The 21,499-nt window shown below is 40.6% G+C and overlaps 1 protein-coding gene across 1 annotated transcript; it reads left to right on the top strand.

Annotated features, from left to right (window-relative positions):
* Positions 1-5,296: 5,296 nt before the first annotated feature.
* LOC132779245 (vomeronasal type-2 receptor 26-like) lies at positions 5,297-17,899 on the top strand. The gene is made up of 6 exons (XM_060782936.2): positions 5,297-5,436; positions 6,288-6,465; positions 8,930-9,781; positions 12,322-12,549; positions 15,113-15,239; positions 16,962-17,899. Exons 1-6 carry the CDS (start codon positions 5,297-5,299, stop codon positions 17,897-17,899), a joined length of 2,463 nt encoding a protein of 820 aa, XP_060638919.2.
* The last annotated feature ends 3,600 nt before the right edge of the window (positions 17,900-21,499 follow it).

Below are 21,499 nucleotides of genomic sequence, written 5' to 3'. Positions count from 1 at the left end.
CTAATACAACATCATATAGCACTCTTTCACATAGGTTTCAAATATACCCCACTGTAACCAATGTGATTTTACTCAATTACTTGGAAATATTTGATGTGATTGAAGGAATAAATATCTGAATCAATAAAATGTCATCTTAAGCTCTCTGATACTAATCACAAAGCTTAATGTTTCCTTGGTCTGCATCAGACTTTGATCATATTTTCCTACAATTTTGTGTCTGTTTCTGCATTTTAAAATGATCTCTGCTATACAATGTGCATGTGTTTTCAGTTACATATGGCAGAGCCATGCAAAAATAACATGGCTGTGTGATCAACATGTAGGGAGGTTTATTTGACCCAATGCACATAATAGACTTGGAGGAGGATGAGGAGAAGAAAGAAGAGGAAAAGATAGACGGAAGAGGTCCAACAACAACAGAGGCAGATACATTATATAACAATTGTTATTTTAACTGTTTTAAATTATTTTAAAACTGATTCGTTTTGTTACTTTGTAGGTTTGATAGATGTATATTCTTTATTTAATTATTTAAACTTTGTGAATTGTTGTTATAATTTGTTATAGATGTTTTATTCATGGGGCTATTTGTTCATTTTGGATTGTTTGATGGCACTGAACGTTTGCTATCATTTGTTGAAAATTGTCCTGAGTCCACTCGGGGAGATAGGATGAGTCTATATAAATAAAAATGTAATGTTCGTTTGTGGGATTAACAGAACTCAAAAACCACTGGGGGAATTGACACCAAATTTGGACAACATACACCTAACAACCCAATGTATGTCCTTCACTAAAAAAAATGAGTTTGTCATTTGGGAGTTGTGGTTACTGGGATTTATAGATCACCTACAATCAAAGAACATTCTGAGCCCCACCAACGATGAAGTCGTCAGCAATGCCATCAGCCAACAGAAGAATAACAAAGCCAGCGGACCGGATGGGATCCCTGCTGAAATCTTTAAAGAGGGAGGACCCGAGCTGACACACCAACTCCACCAGCTCATAGAAAAAGTGTGGGTGACTGAGAAAACCCCAGCAGACTTCAAGGATGCCACCATCATCACCCTCTTCAAAAAAGGGGAAAGAACAGACTACGGAAACTATCAAGGTATCTCCCTTCTAACCTCTGCTGGGAAAATCCTCACAAGAATCCTTGCAAACTGCCTTCTGCCCCTCTCAGAAGACACCCTCCCAGAATCCCAGAACCGTAGACATGATCTTCACTGCATGACAGCTCCAAGAAAAATGCAGGGAACAAAATCAACCTCTGTACATGGGATTCATCAACCTTGCAAAGGCATTCAACACAGTGAATCGCAGCGCTCTCTGGACCATCCTCCAAAAAATTGTATGCCCTAACAAATTTGTGAACATCCTGCGGCTCCTCCATGATGACATGATGGCAATAGTCTTGGACAGCAATGGCTCCCAAAGTGACCCATTTAAGGTGGAATTGGGTGTCAAACAGGGATGTGTTATTGCCCCAACTCTATTCTCCATCTTCATCGCTATGATACTTCACCTTGTTGATGGGAAGCTTCCCACCGGAGTGGAAATCATCTATCGGACAGATGGCAAGCTATTCAACCTCAGCAGACTGAAAGCCAAAACCAAGGTCACAACAACATCTGTTATAGAACTCCAGTATACTGATGACAATGCGCATTCAGAAGAAGATCTACAAGCCACTCTAAACACCTTCGCAGAAGCATACACGAAGCTTGGGCTGTCACTGAACATCGAGAAAACCAAAGTGCTGTTTCAGCCATCCCCTCTCCAATGCCAGAGATACAGCTTAATGGTGTCACATTAGAAAATGTTGACCATTTCCGCTACCTTGGCAGCCACCTCTCCACCAAAGTCAACATTGACGCCGAAATACAACACGGCCTGAGCTCTGCAAGTGCAGCATTTTCCCGAATGAAGCAGAGAGTGTTTGAGGATTGGGACATCTGTAGGGAGACCAAGGTGCTTGTTTATAAAGCTATTGTCCTCCCAACCCTGCTATATGCCTGCGAAACGTGGACTGTCTACAGACGTCACATGCAGCTCCTGGAACGATTCCATCAGTGCTGCCTCTGGAAAATCCTGCAAATCTCCTGGGAAGACAAGCAGACAAAGTGTGCTAGAAGAAGCAAAGACCACCAGCATTGAAGCGATGGTCCTCCAACATCAACTCCGCTGGGCCAGCCACGTTGTCCGGATGCCTGACCACCGTCTCCCAAAGCAGTTGCTCTACTCTGAACTTAAGAACGGAAAACGGAACGTTGGTGGACAGGAAAAGAGATTTAAAGATGGGCTCAAAGCCAACCTTAAAAACTCTGGCATAGACACTGAGAACTGGGAAGCCCTGGCCCTTGAGCGCTCCAGCTGGAGGTCAGTTGTGACCAGCAGTGCTGCAGAATTTGAGGAGGCACAAGTGGAGGGTGAAAGAGAGAAACGTGCCAGGAGGAAGGCGTGTCAAGCCAACCCCAACCGGGACCGCCTTCCACCTGGAAACCAATGCCCTCACTGTGGAAGAAGATGCAGAGCAAGAATAGGGCTCCACAGCCACATCCGGACCCACAAGGAAACCCATAATGGAAGACCATCTTATCGTCCAACGAGGGATCGCCTAAGTAAGTAAGTAAGCAAGGAATTGAACCAAACTTGGCACACAGTTCTCCCATGACCAACAAAAAATACTGGAAGGATTTGGTGGGCAGTGTCCTTTGGTTTTGGAGTTGTAGTTCACCTACATCCAGAGATCACTGTGGACTCAAACAATGATGGATCTGGACCAAACTTGGCACGAATACTCAATATGCCCAAACGTAAACACTGGTTGAGTTTGGGTAAAATAGAATCCTGACATTTGGGAGATGTAGTTGCTGGGATTTATAGTTCACCTACAATCTCAGAGCATTCTGAACCCCACCAAGGATAGAATTGAGCCAAACCTCCCACACAGAACCCCCATGTGGGCCACAGCAATGCGTAGCAGGGGATGGCTAGTTATAAATAAAGTTATTATTATATTCTTATCTGGGAAATGATATATTCCTGTCATGACCTTATTTCCTGGTTTTGTGTGGAGACAGGAACTAGGCCATGCCTTAGAACTGTCATATGTATATTTGAAATCTGGGAGAGGGTTACCATGGAAATGGGAGCCATGCAGGGGAGGGGCCAGGGTGAGGCGTGAGGGAAATAAACTGTCAGTTTGAACTTTGTTGCATTCGTTATTGCATACTTTTGAATTAAAGCCTTCCAACCTTGTTTGTGAGGTAATTATTTCACCCGAAAGCTGCATATCTGGACAGTTCCTCACTTTTGGATCATATATTTGACACTGTTTATTTTTTTGTTTCTTTATTGATTTACTCTATTTATATGCTATTTTTCTCCCTGAGTGGCATCCAAAGTGTCTCTTAGAAACAATCAATTAAAACTTAATCACAATAAAACAATTTAGACCACATAAAACAGTATAGAAACTATTTAAAATATCAAGCACAAGTTTAGAAATATGACTGAGATAACCCAATAAAAAGTGTCCCTGAAATTTTAAAACTGGAATAAAATAAATGAAGAAACTTCTGGCTATATTGTTTGAATCCTCACTTATCCATGGATTGCCATGGATTGGAAATGACTTGAAGGCAAAAACAACAACATCCTTCCATTGCTGAGCACATTGTTAGGGATGGCACTGCCTATTTTAGTTCTTTCTGGTCTTACTATGTCTATGATATCAGCTTTGAAAAACAAATTTTACATTTGAGTTCAAAGTGTAGTAGACCTTATTCAAGTTTGAGTGTGGTAGACCTTATTCCTTTGAATGACAATGTGGGATGGATGGTTGGCTAAAAGTGAAGATTGTATTTCAAGATGGAATTATTTGTGGCGTTTGTATTAGTGTTGTTGCCTGAGTAGCTGCACACAATAAAATCCTGCGGAAACTTCCTACTAGCACATGGGGTCCAGACCAAAAATTAATAAGAACATCAGCCCTGCCCTTGCCTTACTCAACTGCTAAGTATGCCTACTCTGTCTGGCATAAATCTGCCCACGCAAAGCAGGTGAATATAGCACAGAACGAGACATGTAGAATAACCACAGGATGTCTTAAACTTACATCTATTGATAGAATTTACAAGCTAGCTAGCATTGCCCCCACCCTTTGGATGGGTGATGGGAAGTTGCTGCCAATTTTGAGAGAAATAAGGTTGAACACCATGAAAGCCACTCATTATATGGATATCAGCCTCCTCCCAGTAGACTTAAATCAAGGAAACATTTCATGAGAAGCACCTCTCTTCTAAATGTTCCTCCAGCAATAGCAAGAATATCCATCTGGGCAGCAAAATCAGGCAATTCCAACTGGATGCCCCTCAATGAGGATCTACCTCCAGGGGCAAACCAAGAATTGGCATTTTGGAAGTCCCTGAACAGACTTAAAAGTGGAGCTGGCCGATTAAAAGGCAACCTTACAAAATGGCACTACCTAGAAGAATCCTTCATCATGTGAGACTGTGGAGAAGAACAAACAACTCGGCATCTGTATGCTTGCCCACAATGCCCTGCTTCATGCACAGAGGAAAAACTGTTTAAAATTACAGACAATGCGGCCGCTGTCGCCCATTTTTGGTCTAAAACTATTTAGCTGCTTCTGTTCCCTTTATTTTATCAGTTTTAAACTTAATTATTTATGCATTGCTTTTGACACAAAATAAAAATTTATGACCTCTTCAACACAGCCCCAACAACAACAAAAAACTTGGAGACTTCTGGAAAAACTCAAATTGCTCCATTATCACCATCACTGTATTTTTTTAGTATTCCCATTTTGGTAAATCTTATTTAAAAGTGCCATTTCTGCCAATACAGATTATCACCCCAAACTTTTTGAATATGTCATAAACATGTTTTTTTTCTGCACAATCTTTTAAATTCTCTTCTCTGTAATTATCAAATCAACCATGATTATATCTTCTCCTTCAAGCTCCCAAGGAACTCCAGCGAATACTAACAAAGTTATGCACCTAGACTGGAAAATACTATTAATATGCCCCGTGCCATTTGAAAGAGGAACTAGAGACAGAAAGGGCATATCAGTGGAATGAGTTCGAAGTGTAGTAGACCTTATTCAAGTTTGAGTGTGGTAGACCTTATTCCTTTGAATGACAATGTGGGATGGATGGTTGGCTAAAAGTGAAGATTGTCTTTCAAGATGGAATTATTTGTGGCGTTCGTATTAGTGTTGTTGCCTGAGATTGCATGTAAGGCACCCATTAGAAAATGTCCCATCATGGAGCCTCTTCCTATTCTTCACACATATTATCAGGCAGGCGACCTGGTTGTTGCAGGCATTATTTCTCAGATTTATATATTTTCCAGGAAAATGAACTTCGAAAAATGTCCGTCCCAGGAGCTGTTTGACGATTATATGTAAGGTTGTTTTTGTTAGTATGTTATATGTCAGGTTGTTTTTGTTGATGCTGTTACTACGATTACCATACCATGCATGGACCTCGTGGAGCTCTTTCTTTCCATCAGTTTTAATCATTTGGATAATGGTTTTAATCATTTGGTTTTAATCATTTGGATAACATTGGGAATGTCATCTGTTTCTTTTTCTTAGCTTTCCTTTGGTAAATTAATATAGAATAATTAACATTACAGTTTCCCTCAGAATGTGTCATTGCTGTCTGTCTGTCTCCTACCCTATCAATTATCTGTCTATCTATCTATCTATCTATCTATCTATCTATCTATCTATCTATCTATCTATCATCTCTATCATCTGGCCATCTATCCAACCATCTATCCTGTCTTTCCCCCCAGTACTGGTGTTATTGTTGACAATTCAAACAGTCATGCTATTGATAGAAGTTCCATTTATTAGAACTTGCTCCTCAATATCCAGGATCTGAGAGTCAAACAGGCTCTTTTGCTAGTCCCAACTACAGTATATCAACTGGTTAAATAGGATGTATATAATTGACTTAGATTTGAGTCATAATTTATTACCATAGGCTCCTAGAATCAGAGGTGACTTTAGAGAGCATTGAACTGAGCCATTTGTTCAATGCATACATAACGAATGCCATGATTATAATGTGTATTTTGCCATTTGGGTGGTCGGGGATTTTGTTTAGTAATTTAGCCTGCACTTCTATTTGCAGATCACTCACACAGAACTATCAACACATTCTGGCCTTAGTATTCGCTATCAATGAAATCAACAAACATTCCCAGATCTTACCTAACATCACCATGGGATTCAACATTTATAATAGTTATTTCAGTGCAAGCTGGACCTACCTTGCTTCAATGGAACTTCTATCTCCGGGAAGCAAGTTCACCCCCAACTACAAGTGTGGATTCCAGTACAATCCAGCAGCAGTCATTGGGGGACCAAATTCTAACATCTGCCACTTTATGACAACCATTCTTTACAACTACAAAATCCCACAGGTGAGACTGATACATAAAGCATTTGAGTTGAAAAAAAAATAAATTTATGGGATTTTGCTATTGTTTTGGATTTACAGATGCATTACTTATTTTGTATCAAAAACATTGCATAAATTAGTATAAAACTGATAAAATAGAAGGAGAACAAGTGGCTAAATATATTTTGGCCAAAAACAGGCAACAGCGACTGCATTGTCTGTAGCCTCAAACAATTTTTCCTCTGTATATGAGGCAGGACATTGTGGACAAGCATACAGATGCAGAGTTGTCTGTTGTGTTCCACAGTTGCACAAGGTGGAGGATTTTTTTAGGTCATATAATTTTGCCAGATTGTCTTTTGATCCGCCCACTCCGCTTCTGAGTCTGTTCAGGGACTTCCAAGTTGCCCATTCCTGGTGTTCATACATGTCATACTTAATGCTCAAATTCTGAATAATTCTTTATTATTGTTCATTTGGATTCAAAGGAGTTGTTGAGTATTTTTTTTAAAAAAAAGTCAGACCTCTATATTTGTGGATTTAACTTTCATGGATTTGATTCACTGATTTTTAAATAGAGGCTGGATGAGGTGCTTTGATTGTGCTTTTCCTGTGTGGCTGGGGGTTGGACTAGGTGGCCCATGCAGTCTCTTCCAACTCTATGCTTCTATGATTCTATGACTAATATAGTCCCTCTATGGAATCTCAAGGTTCTCCAATATGACCTTTATAGCTAACTTCTGTCAGCAGTGGACTATAGGGTTGTGCTGGAGGACCTAAAGATTCCCAAAAACATATTTTCTCAGTTTTTTAAAATCATGTTTTCTCCCCATTTTGGTGAGGGTTCTGTGCTCTTAACTCCTGCAAAAGTGGAAGGCCTCCTATACAACATTACTTTGTCTGTTCATTCCCCTGTTGTGCTCTTATTTATTTTTAAATCAAAATGTCATATAAGAAAGTGATGGAAATGTATTTCTAAGACTGAAAAGAAACTCACCTCAAAGTATGAAAGATAATCCTGGGTGTCACATGTTACCACACTGTTTGCTCTTCTGCACGTCGATATGTGAGGATAGATAATTATTGCTGGGTCTACTACTATTTTTTTATAATCACCACCATCATTATTTTATTGCTTCATAAATCGCTTCTGCAATTTATGGCATCCTAAAGCCTACCATTTGTTCTAACAAGAGTTGATCCAATGCATCAATTGGATTTACCTGTATATTGAGGCATCATCCATTGGGTCTACTCATTGGTCAACAGTTGGTTCAATGGGTTGCTTTGAACTAACATGATTAAGATCTTCGTCTGTGGCTTTATCATTACATTAAATGAAATTAGGCAAAACAATAAAAAATCACTTTATCACGAATAATAATTAAAGCCACAGAGTGAAATCAGCATTGAATGTCTCCCAATAAGATAAAAGAAGCATTGGAATTTCTACTTTTGTAAATGGCTTTTTGTTGAGCTTTAGCACAGCTGGTAAATCACCAGCAGCAATAAGATCTTACCAACCGAAAAGTTGTCAGTTCGAAGCCTGGGCTGGGGTGAGTACCCGACTGTCAGCCCAATTTACTGTTCACCTAAGCAGTTTAAAAACAGCTTGAGAGCTGTAAGTAGAGAAATTAGATACCACTTAAGCGGGAGAGGTATTTTACAGCACCATAAAAGGAAATACCAGAAATGCCAGTGACCAAAAGGAAGGAAAAAGTCTGTGATGGCTCTTCGTCATAGAGGAAGGAGCAACAGCATCCCCCTGTGGCCAAAATTGAGCACAAGCTCCAGAGCGCCAAAGTTGGATGCTGACACAACATACCTTTGTCTTTCTGTTTGTCCTGTCAATTTCAACTGCACTGAATGTTTGCCATATATGTGTTTTGTGATCTGCTCTGAGTTCCCTTGGGGAGATAGGGCAGAATATAAATAAAGTATATTATTATTTTACTGGCACAAAAATACAGTATGTCATATAGCAAACGAGATCTATATGCTGGATTCCATATCACAAAATCACAAGTCGAACACTTCCCAAGCGTCTAGGACTGTGTGATGTATTTTCGAATGATGCATGTAAATCCAAGTAAGGTGGCCTTTTGCAGATGACAGATCGTGATTTTGTCGATATTTATTGTTTCCAAATGCTGGCTGAGATCTTTTGGCACGGCACCCAGTGTGCCAGTGACCACTGGGGCCACCTGTACTGATTTATGCCAGAGCCTTTGCAGTTCGATTTTGAGGTCCTGATAACGGCTGAGTTTTTCCTGTTGTTTTTCCTCAGTGCAACTATCACCTGGTATGGCGACATCAATAATTCAAACATTTTTCTTTTCCACAATTGTGATGTCTGACGTATTGTGTTCCAAAACTTTGTCAGTCTGAATTTGAAAATCCCACTGTATTTTTGCGTGTATATTATTATTATTATTATTATTATTATTATTATTATCTTCACTTAAAATATCTCTTATAAATTTTAGCTCACATATGGCTCTGCACCAGTAATGAATACCAAAACACAAGGAGAATTTTTCTACAAGATGTTCCCAGGAGGGTCCCATCAGTACTGGGGAATTCAGCAGTTACTGCTTCATTTTAGGTGGACTTGGATTGGTGTGACTTATCTGAACGATGATAATGGGGAGAGGTTTGTGCACAAGGTGCTTCCCATGTTTGCAAAAAGTGGCATCTGCTTTGAATTCATACAGAAACTTCCAGAGTTGACATTTTCCAATGATGCTGACATGATTGTAAGTGAAGGAATAGAAACATGCCAGGTTATCATGGGAAGCAGTGCCACCGTGCTGCTTGTACATGGTGAAATTCAGACAACGGTTGTCTGGAGAATGTTACTCCACTTCTCAGAGTTTGATGGGATACTGAAAAAGACAAAGGTGTGGATTATGACGGCCCAGATGGATTTCGCATCACTCCCTTTTCAGAGGAGTTGGGATCTAGATTTCATCCATGGGACTTTATCCTTTGCCACGCATTCAGAGGAGGTGTTAGGCTTTCAGAAGTTTCTTCACTCCAAAAGCCCTGTGCCAGAAAGAGGAGATGGATTTATTAGGACCTTCTGGGAACACGCATTTCATTGTTTCTTTCCCAGCTCCAACCTAGATAAGACTGATGAATTCTGTACAGGGGAAGAGAAACTGGAGTCTCTTCCTGGAATTATTTTCGAAATGGAAATGACTAGCCATAGCTACAGTATCTACAATGCGGTCTATGCTGTAGCCCATGCTTTACATGCCATGTATTTCTCCAGCATTCAACACAGGACACCAATGGACAGAAGGAGATGGATGCTTGTGAATCAAAAGCCATGGCAGGTAATTTCTGAGCAGCTAAATCATCATCATCATCACCACCACCACCACCATTTAATTACTTATTAATCCCCCTCAATCCAGGATGCTCTAGGTGATTTACAAACTAAATTGTAAAGGATAAAAATACATACATACAGATATTGATAAAATTAACATAGATCAAAAGCTCTAGTAAAAAGCCAGGTCTTAAATGCTAGAGTAAAAGGCCTTAAATCACGCATGGCTCTCATATAGGGTGGCAAGGAATTCCATAAGGCAGGGGCAGAAATAGAAAAAGCCCTGCATCTATCTGGTACTTTCCAAGTGCACTTCTCTAGGATCTGGTATATTGAGTAAGTTGCATTGGGATGGTTGTTGCGACCTCCGATGATGGGAGAAGGAGAGATGGTCCCTAAGGTACGATGGACCCTGGCCGTAAAGAATTTTAAAGGTCAGAACTAGCATCTTATATAGACCACGGTAATCAGTTGGAAGCCAATGCAAGTGCCGCAGCACTGGAGTTATATGGCATTTTATGGGCATTCTTGTGAGTAGCCTGGCTGCCGCGTTCTGAACAATACAGAGCTTTTGGGTCATAAACATCGGAAGGCCAACATACAGGGCGTTGCAATAGTCCAGCCTAGACGTGACTGTGGCATGGATGACTGTTGCCAGAGCCTCATCAGATAGGTAGGGTGCCAATTGCCTCGCTTGTCGTAGATGGAAAAAGGCTTGTTTGCTGGCAGCAGCGACCTGAGCTTCCATTGTCAGCTGTGAATCCAAAACGACACCCAAGCTCTTAACGGTAGGCGAAGGAGATAGGGCAGCACCATCGAAAGTGGGTAGCAAATGCTAGAAATGCTAGAAAGATAACTCAACATCACTCTAAATAACGAAGCACTAATTTATTTGTAACTCTAAATTAAGAAGAGCCATTGAGGTCAGAAATGTGGCATGTCAGGTCAACAACAGCATCGTCTCTACAGCCAACTTATTGGCCCCACTACTCAGAAAATAATAGACAAATGCTTTTTATTATGTTCTACTATATATGATTTAGCATTACCCAGCTTCCAATTTGTATATCCATCTGTGTTGGTTTCTACAGTTGGACTTTATGCAGGTTAGGTAAAGGTTAGATAAAGGTAAAGGTTTCCCCTTGACATTACTGCACAAAATGCTTGTCTCTTGTTGTGTGCCTTCAAGTTGCGTGTTGACATATGGTGACCCTGTGAATTTCATAGGGTTTCCTTTGGTGTTTTTACCAGTTCCTTCATCTGGCAGTTTCCCATCTATGTACTAACCAAGTACTAACCAGAAATGACCCTGCTTAACCTCCAGGAGCAGATGGATCAGGGACATTTAGGATAATTTAATGACAAAAAAATTTGGGGGGAAAATTATACTTATTGGTATTGTAATGATGTTTCAAGATCTGCCTTCAGGTCAGTGTCACAGTTCAATATCACATAAAATAAATGCCTCTAACTCAGCAAAGCAAGTGAGCACATGCAGTTATGAGCCATGGTGGGATTCATATGATCTTACAGTTGTTTTTTGACCGAAACTTTGACTGAGATTGCCATTTATATATTATGTTTTATTTTTGCTTTGGTTTTTGTACTGTATTTTATTTTCTATAAGCTGCCCGAGCCCTGTCTGGGGAGTGGGCAGGATATAAATAAAGTTTATTATTATTATTGTTGTTGTTGTTATTATTATTATTATTATTAGCAATCCTTGCCAGCATAACTAATACTGAGGAGTTTTAAGAATCGTAGTTCTACAATAACTGCAAAGCTTCATGATTCCCACTACATTGTAAATAAAGTAGTAGCCAGGCATGGACAAAATTTGGGAGTTGAAGTTTTGGACTTCAACTCCCACAATTCCTAACAGCCAGTAGGCTCTGTTGTTGAGGCATTCATGGCCAGAATCACTGGGTTGTTGTGAGTTTTCCGGGCTGTATGGACATCTTCTAGAAGCATTCTCTCCTGACGTTTTCCCCACATATATGGCAGGCATCCTCAGAGGTTGTGTGGTCTGTTGGAAACTAGGCAAGTGAGGTTTATCTGTGGAATTGTGGGAGTTGGAGTCCTAAATACCAGTAGGCTGTCAGGAATTATGGGAATTGGAGTCCTTAACATCTGGAGAGCCAAAGTTTGCCCATACCTTGTATAGCCTTATCACCATTGCCAATCTCTGCTCCTCCTCCCTGGTCGGGAAGGTATCTTTCTCTGATGAGAAGCCAACTGGCAGTGAATATGGCAATAGGGAGTGATGGCCCAGCACGTAGAACTGTTGTTCGGCTAGCTGGACCAAAGTATGTGGCCACCACTGGGCCACTCTAGGATATTATTTTCTGTTGATTAAGCAGCCAATGTAGTAAACTCTGGGATTGATCCAAAGACTGAAGAGGCTTTATAAATAAAACTGGATGATAGCCTATAAGGGTGAAATCTCCCATGGTTGCACTAGTTACTTAGGCCTCTTGACAGACATCACCACCAATGAATATTCACAATATTTTTTTTTGCATATCCTTATGCATTTTCTTTCAGCTTCACCCATATCTGAGGACTGTCTCTTTTAACAACAGTGCTGGGGAGCAGATTTCCTTTGACCGAAATAGAGAATTAGTTGCTGGATTTGAAATTATTAATTGGGTTACATTCCCAAACAAATCCTTCCTTAGAGTCAAAGTTGGACAAACAGATCCTCTTGCTCCTCCAAACAAAGCGCTTACTGTTTATGAGGATGTCATAGTGTGGCCCAGGCAACTTAACCAGGTAAATGTACATGCACTATTTAATGCATATTACTTTGGTGTTCATTAAATAGTCTAGGATCTCATCAGACGAGGAGCGGGGGCATGTTGAATTTCGTACTTCTTTCAGTGGGACCCAATACTGTCTTAACCACTAATGAACAGAAGGGTCATGGAGGGGTACTTCATGAAACTGAGTGTAACAGAGAAATCCACCACTTTCTATTCCACAGACAGATACCTGTTTCTATGTACATGCAATGGAGTGGAATCAATTTGTGCCCAGCTTTGAAATCCTTCCATTTGTACACACTGCAGAGATGAAGTCCCATGCTGGGGAGATGGAAACCCACAAGCAATCACCAGAAACAGTCCTTCATTTTTGATGGGCTTTGTAGGTGTCCATCTTTGAACCGTCTTTGAAGTGTGTAGAGAATAACACAGGAGAGGAAAAACTTCTGATAAAGACCCAAATCTGGCCTGCCAGTGATGTCCAATTACCAAACATTGGGAATACTTAACTGTCAGGAGAATATGTATCTAAAATTACAACAGCACAAAAACAGAAAGGAAACAAACAAGGAAATCTAATCATCTCTCAACAAAAGTTTGCTCTAGGCACTGTCAGGCCATTGTATGCTAATCAAGGTGGTCAGTTGAAACATTCACACCTAGCTTCAGCAGACAAGAGTCTTTTGTCCCACCCTGGTCATTCCACAGATATATAAACCCTTTTTCCTAGTTCCAACAGACCTCACTACCTCTGAGGATGCTTGCCATAGATGCAGGCGAAAGAGAGAATGCCATATAGCCCGAAAAAACCTACAGCAACCCACTGTCAGGAGAATAGATTGTGCTTCTTCGGCATAGCAGGGAGCTGGACTGGATTACCCTTGTGGTCTCTTCAAAGTCTATGGTAGATTCCATGAGTGCTTTCAACTCATTTTATAAAATCTTCCTAATCTGATATTAGCTAACAGTATTTATATTCCAGCCTTCTCACCCCGCAGGGGACTCAGTGAGGATTGCAACACACATATACATGACAAATATTCAAGGCCATTTAGAAATACAACATATATAGACAGACACAGAGACATTTAACATTCCAGCTTTTCCAGCTTTGTGAGGGCATGCTCGATTTCAGCCACAAGGGGAGCTGCTGCTTCACCATCCACTTGTGACACCAAGTCCTTTGATGGAGTACTTCTTCATTCTTCTGCACACTGCTGGAAAGTTTTATGGTGTCGTAAATTAGTTAAATTAGTCTCCCCACATAAAGTGGTACCTAAATTTCCTACTTGTCAGATGCAACTGTCTTTCAATCTGCATAGGCCGACAGAAAGCTAGACTATTAATGGTCGGGAGCTTACTCCGACCTGGGCTGGCTTCAAACTCATGACCTCTCAGTCAGTAGTGATTTAATGCAGCTGGCTATTAACTAGCTGCACCACAGCTAGAAATATATGTGTTGCTAGCTCATCAGAAGAAAGAACAACAAAGAACTAATGTATGTACTTAGTTGTGTTATGAGTTTTCGAAATACTGTCTATAACAATTTGGGATCTTTCCCAAAATCCAGTGATCAGTCATTAGATTAGCCAATGCTGGGTCTCAAATTAGACTGGGATATACTGGTGGCATGCCAGATTAAGGCTCATGTGGTTTGTGGTCCATAAGATCTTTCAGCTTCTTTGCCAAAGAATGTTAGGGCCTTGTCTGGGAATTGCTCCCAGGATTCTATAGCATTAAGACATTGCAGTTCAAGGGGTGACAAACTGCATCAATTCTACAGTACAGATGCACTCCTGGTTTCCAGAGTCCTAGTCCAACATCATGATGACATGCATTTTGACCTAAATATTTTATACTTCGGTATGAAGTACTTATGTCAAAATGCAAAACAATGTGTTTTAATGCACAAAAGAGCATACAACCCCCCTGTTGTGCCAACTCCACTGGCTACCGATTTGCTACCGGGCTCAATTCAAAGTGCTGCCGTTGGCCTTTAAAGCCCTAAAAGGTTCCAGCCCAAGCTACCTATCCGACCGCATCTCTGCCTATGAACCCACCAGGACTTTGAGATCTTCCGGGGAGGCCCTGCTCTCGATCCCGCCTGCTTCTCAAGCACAGCTGGCGGGGACGAGAGATAGGGCCTTCTCGGTGGTGGCTCCTCGGCTGTGGAACGCCCTTCCTACGGACATTAGACTAGCACCATCGCTAATGGTATTCCACAGGAAAGTGAAGACCTGGCTGTTTGAGCAGGCATTCAAATAATTAGTGCAATGATTGGTTAATGAACATTGGAACGGAACAATGGTTGACGAATCTGGATCATGTTTTTGATGATGAGATGATAGTGAATACTGAATGGTTATTGTAATAATTGTTTATTAATTATGTAATATGTTATGTTGTTAACTGTTTTTACACTGTAGCATTGAATTTTTGCTGTTCTTATTTGTTGTGAACCGCTGTGAGTCGCCTTCGGGCTGAGAACAGCGGTATATAAGTAAAGTAAAGTAAAGTAAATAAATAAATACTTATTGTATTATCTTTTTTGGCTGCTTTGATTTGATGGACAGGCACGGCCCATTTCCATGTGTAATGACAACTGTAACCCAGGTTATAGAAAGACCAAGAAGGAAGGCAAGCCATTTTGCTGCTATGATTGCCTTCCATGCCCAGCAGGGAAGATTTCAGATAAAACTGGTAAGAAATGTCATTACTTTGACCTTAACTAATCTTCTTTGCAGACGTATTATTTCCTGAACATAAAATGTTACCCCCTGTTCAAAAATGCAAAAAGGTGAAAATGTTGCCTTGAAAAACTGCTAAATTGTTGAAGATTCCCATTAGTCCAAAATCTTCTTTGTCAATGTTTGCTAGTATCAACCATTTTAGCATTTTATATATTTTATTTCAACACTTCCACTTATTATTTAAATTCCTAGCATTCAGTCATTATTCTACAGAATTATGACCATATGAAGATTTACATTTCACTAGGTTTGAATGCGTTTCCTATGCTTGGAAGTGAGTTTATTCTAACTTTCTGCCCTCTGCCCTTATATTTCTACTTTGTTCTCATTGTAGAACAGTAGTTCCCAATCTTTTTTTGACCAGGGATCACTTGAACAGGGATCTCTTTGAACAGGAACCCTCCAAAAGGGTTACAAATCAGTTTTAGGTCAACTTTAGATTCAGTTTGGTTGTTTGGGGTGCTGATTCAGAAAACTGCATTGGATAGACCCAATTATTATTATTATTATTTTATTATTATTATTATTATTATTATTATTATTATTTCCAAATTCAGACAGACAGAGTTTGGAGCACAATACTCCTGACCTCACAATTGTGTTAAAAAACAAAGTATGGATCGTGGATGTTGCAATGCCAGGCGACAGCAGGTTTGAAGAGAAACAACCGGAAAAGCTGACACAATACGAGGATTTAGAGATCGAACTGCAAAGACTCTAGCAGAAGCCAGTAAAGGTGGTCTTAGTGGTGATTGGTACACTGGGTGCAGTGCCTAAAGACCTTGGCCTGCACTTAAACACAATTCGCACTGACAAAATGACTGTCTGCCAGTTGCAGAAGGCTACCTTACTGGGATCTGCATGCATTATTCACCGATACATCACAAAGTCCTCAACACTAGGGAAGAGTCCGATGTGTGATCCAATACAACAGCCAGCAGAGTGATCTTGTTTACTGTGGACTCATCTTGTTGTGTTTCAAATAACAACAGCAACAACAACAACTTGATTTGTATTCCGCCCTATCTCCCTGAGGGGACTCAGGGTGGATTCCAGCATAACAATGGCAAACTTTCAATGCCTAAATAAAACACACAATGCTAACATAAAATCCCAGAAAACCCCCACATATAAAGTAACATTAAAACCTAACATCAAATTAAGACCTAACATCAGTAAATTAAACCTGCCATCAATAAATTAAACAATACACAATCAGACAAAATTCTATAACAACATAAATCTAAATCTAAACAAAACATCCACATTAGTGTACAACAGCCGGCAAAGGTTCACAAAATGGTGTGGGTTGGTTATGTCGTCAAATGAGGTCATTTGGTTGGCATGGACCAGGAAAGCCCAAATGCAAACAATTCAGCTCTAATTTCTGATACAGAATTTATACCATCCAGTAGTGGCCATCTGCTCACCCACAGAAAACTATATTTAATAAGCCTCAGCACTATAAGAAGGTTTTGCAAGATCACTCACTCTCATTGCATCTGTGTTGTAACAGTGAGGTGGCAGATGATATTTTAGTTCTTGTGGACCACTGGTGGTCCACAGACCACAGGTTGGGAACCACTGTTGTAGAAGAACAATGCTGTAATATTCAATTTGCAGTGAAGTGAACATTGGTCTGCTATGTATTAAAAAGCAATTTCTGTTTCAGATATGAACGATTGTTTTTACTGCTTGGAAGATCAATATCCAAACCGTGACCAGGATTTGTGCATTCAAAAAAATATCATTTTCTTGTCTTACGAAGAGCCCTTGGGGATCTGTTTGGCCCTTCTTGCTCTTTTCCTCTCTTTCATGACAGTTTTCATGCTCGGGATCTTCATTAAGCACCAGGACACTCCCATAGTCAAAGCCAACAATCGGACCTTGACCTACATTCTCCTCATTTCTTTGCTGCTCTCTTTTCTTTGTGTTTTCTTATTCCTTGGTCAACCTGAGAGAATAATATGTCTCCTCCGACAAACCGCCTTTGGGGTCATCTTTTCCCTGGCTCTCTCTTCTGTTTTGGCCAAAACAATTTTAGTGATTTTAGCTTTTATGTCCACCATGCCAAGGTCTTGGATGAGGAAGTGGATGGGAAAACACCTGGCCATCTCCATTGTTCTTTGCTGCTCCCTTATTCAAGCCACTATTTGTATTGTTTGGTTGGCAACTTTCCCCCCATTTCCTGATTTTGACATGCAGTCAATGGCTGAAGAAATTGTACTTGAATGTAATGAAGGCTCACCAGTTATGTTTTACTCTGTCCTGGGCTTTTTGGGATTCCTGGCCACTGTCAGCTTCATTGTAGCCTTCCTTGCCAGAAAGTTACCTGAAAACTTCAACGAAGCCAAGTTCATTACCTTCAGCATGTTAATTTTCTGCACTGTTTGGCTGTCATTTGTTCCAACTTATTTGAGTACCAAGGGGAAATATACGGTGGCCGTAGAGATCTTTTCTATTTTAGGGTCTGGGATGGGATTACTTGGCTGCATCTTTTTGCCCAAGTGCTATGTCATTTTACTGAAGCCAGAGCTAAACCATAAGAAACATTTAATAAGAAATGAGAATCTTAAAGGTTTATGCCTTTGGGTCCATGTAAATAAGTAATAGCTTTTCAATTTGTGGTTTTTGATAGACCACTGTGCTGGTACGGCTGTACCAGGAGCTTCAGCTTCATTTTCTTTCTATTGAGTGTTTGCATATATTCCAAGGTTCCATGCATTTGCAATAAGGTGACTCCCCTTGGTTTGCAATTATAGGGCTAATGACCTGTCTATCATTGTTAAGTTTTGGTTCCGCCCCTTTTTCCAGGGCTCTGGGAGGGAAAGGGAACCATTTTAGTCAGTCTTATAGTGGAAAGCTTAGCTACAGGATGTGGATCAGCTCCATCTGTAGACAAGCTTCGTTTCTCACAGCATCCGGGGGAAACACAGCATCCGGGGAAAACAGCCCTAAAGCATCCGGGGAAAACAGCTCCACATCTTTCGTGGAAAAGACCCAAAAGAACTACAGCTGGAGAATCTACAGAGCCTTGACTGGTAGGTCAACTTGGGTAACCAGAAGCAATTGGAGCCGGGGGGTAGAGCCCACACCAGCAAGCATAGAAAGCAGATTGCCAGAGAGGGGTTAAAAAGGGTTTTCCTCATAAAGGATAGAAATATTTCTTCAAGCAAGGTGCCTGTCCATTGTAGACAAGTTAAGAAGCATTTGTTTGATTGTTTGATAAAGATCTAAGAAGCATTTGTTTGACCTGTTGAAGATCTGAAGATCTAAGCAATAATAAAGGACTTTGTTAAACTTTTCAAGCATCTAGAGACTTTTGTATAGGAAAATCCTTAGGCCTCTCACTCGAGGCACCCCGGCTTCCCGCTGGGCACAAAGAGCAAGTCCTATTCAAAAGCCAATTGCTATAGGCCCAGCGCGTGACAGCACAACCACAGAAATATTTCTTGTTTCTCATATGAGTGCACGTGTAGTTTATACAAATAACAGAACCCAGAAATGATCTAAACCCAAAGATCAAATGTATACTCATTTCACTGACACCTTAAAACTCATGTAAAATACTGTATATATCTGTCACTCATATTTCACTTCTATACTTGGGAGGTATTTCTTTACCATGCTGTGATCCTAGTTTGATATTTATGTGAATATGAATAATCAATATGTTACTTAAATTTGAAATAGGTATGCTATTTATTTCTTTTTATTTATTATACTGTGTATACCTCACATTATATCACAAAGATCCATTCACTTTACACATTTATAATGCACTCATTCCACTGTAACTATGTCAAGTGATTTCAACTGTACAAAAACTGCAAGTTTGGGACCTGGTGTGTCAAGCGCCAAAAGGAAAGAATAAGACACATATAGGATGAGTGCAAAGAACAGAGGCATTCATTCACCGTGGCCTAAGTGTATGTTAGCAGAATCTGAGCTCCAAAAACAGATGCTTTGAGTCCCCTTTGGGGAGATAAAACAGGGTATAAATAAATATAATAACAATAATAATTCATTGGAACTTGTGCCACAAATACCATCTGCCTATGACAAAGAATGGGTGGGATCACAAGCCTGAAAAGGTTACAGAGAATGAACACGTCAAGCTACTCTGGGACTTCTGAATTCAGGCAGACAGAGTTTTGGAGTACAAGACTCCTGACCTCACAATTGTGTTAAAAAACAAAATATGGATCATTAATGTTGCAATCCCATGTGACAGCAGGTTTGAAGAGGAACAACGGGAAAAGCTGACACAATATGAGGATTTAAAGATCGAACTGCAATGACTCTGGCACAAGCCAATAAAGGTGGTCCCAGTGGTGATTGGCACACTGGGTGCAGTGCCTAAAGACCTTGGCATGCACTTAAACACAATCGGTGGTGAAAAAATTACCATCTGCCAACTGCAGAAGGCCACCTTATTGGGATCTGCATGCATTATTTGCCGATACATCACATAGTCCTAGACACTTGGGAAGTGTCCAACATGTGATCCAATACAACAGTAGAGAATTCCCTTTTTTTCAACACTCTGGCTTTTGGAACTGATTCCCACTGTGTCTTTGCCAGCTGGTAAATAAAACTAGTTTTTTTCAAGGAACTCCTTGGCTTTCTCTCATCATCCGACATCAATGTGATACGATGGCTTTGTTTCTGCCTGTCTGGAATGGGACAATGGGTCTCAGCTGGACATAAAATGGTTGTCAGGGGTGTTGGCATAGCATCAATGGGGATCCCAGAGAGTGGGTCTGATTTGGTGATCGGGATGAGGAAAAATTCCCAGCAATAAAATCAGATAAAATCTTGAAAGGCCTCGAGGTTCTTCTTAAACCTATGATATCATAAAATCATAGAATCATAGAGTTGGAAGAGACCTGGTGGGACATTCAGTCCAACCCCCAGCCAAGAAGCAGGTAAATCATATTCAAAGCACCCCCGACAGATGGCCATCCTGCCTCTGCTTAAAAGCCTCCAAAGAAGGATCCTCCACCACACTCCAGGACAGAGAATTCCAGCTCTCAAGGTCAGGAAGATTTTCCTAATGTTCGGGTGGAATCTCCTTTCCTGTAATTTGGAGCCATTTTTCTGTGTCCTAGTCTTCAGGGCAGCAGGAAACAAGCTTGCTCCTCCCTCCCTATGACTTCCCCTCACATATTTATACATGGCCCTCATCATGTCTCCCCTCAGCCTTCTCTTCTGCAGGCTAAACATGCCCAGCTATTTAAGCTGCTCCTCATAGGGCTTGTTCTCCAGTGCCTTGATCATTTGAGTTGCCCTCCTCTGGACACATTCCACCTTGTCAACATCTCCCTTAAATTGCGGCGCCCAGAATGAGACACAGTGTGATTCCAGGTGTGGTCTGACCAAGGCATAATAGAGGGGAAGCCTGACTTCCCTGGCTCTAGACACTAAACTCCTATTTATGCAAGCCAAAATTCCATTGATTATTTTTGCCGTCGCACGACATTGTTGGCTCATGTTTAACTTGTTGTCCACGAGGATTCCATGATCTTTTTCACATGTGCTGCTGTTGAACCAGGCATCCCCCATGTAAGCAGCATTCAAATTGGCAATCGATTCCATCTGCCTTGGATGATACAGTTAGAAGGGGAGGGGGGGGGGGGAATGAAAGCTGCTTACACCATAACTTACTTTTTTCTTCAAAGATTTATATCAGGAATACATTTGCAAAAATCTTATTAACATGTTTTCTTCTCTTACAAACTCTATAATCCAAAGTAGGCAATTTTCTCTTCTGCATTTATCCAAATCAGTATAACTTGTGCTTCTTTTTTCATGTCCCTAAAGAGTTACAGTAGTCAAAAGGGAAGCTGTGAAGAAAGACCTATTATTAGTACTTCTTGTGTCTTTCATAACATGGGCAATAACTACACACAGTTGAGTTACTGCTTCTTTACAGCTCACCATTCTGGCTTTGAATCTGCAGAGGAAGGGACCAGATCAATCAGGTTTCGCTAGTCAGAAGATCTAGCATGGCAATGTGGAAAGAGTTGGCTAAGACAAATTTAAGACTGTTTTGGAAAGTGATGGCATTTGTCGTGGTAATATTACTGCTTCAAGTGGTAAGCAAGAATCCTAGTGTTCAGTGTTCCTTCAGAGAACCTGTCCGAACAGAATATCAATATTATCAACCCGGAGAGATCATCATTGGAGGAATCGTGTCTCAGATCTACA

Source organism: Anolis sagrei, chromosome 6 (assembly GCF_037176765.1).
Source record: "Anolis sagrei isolate rAnoSag1 chromosome 6, rAnoSag1.mat, whole genome shotgun sequence".
In the NCBI taxonomy this organism is placed as follows: Eukaryota; Metazoa; Chordata; class Lepidosauria; order Squamata; family Dactyloidae; genus Anolis; species Anolis sagrei.
The sequence above is the reverse complement of the archived record's forward strand: the minus strand, read 5'-3'. Positions and strand labels throughout refer to the sequence as shown.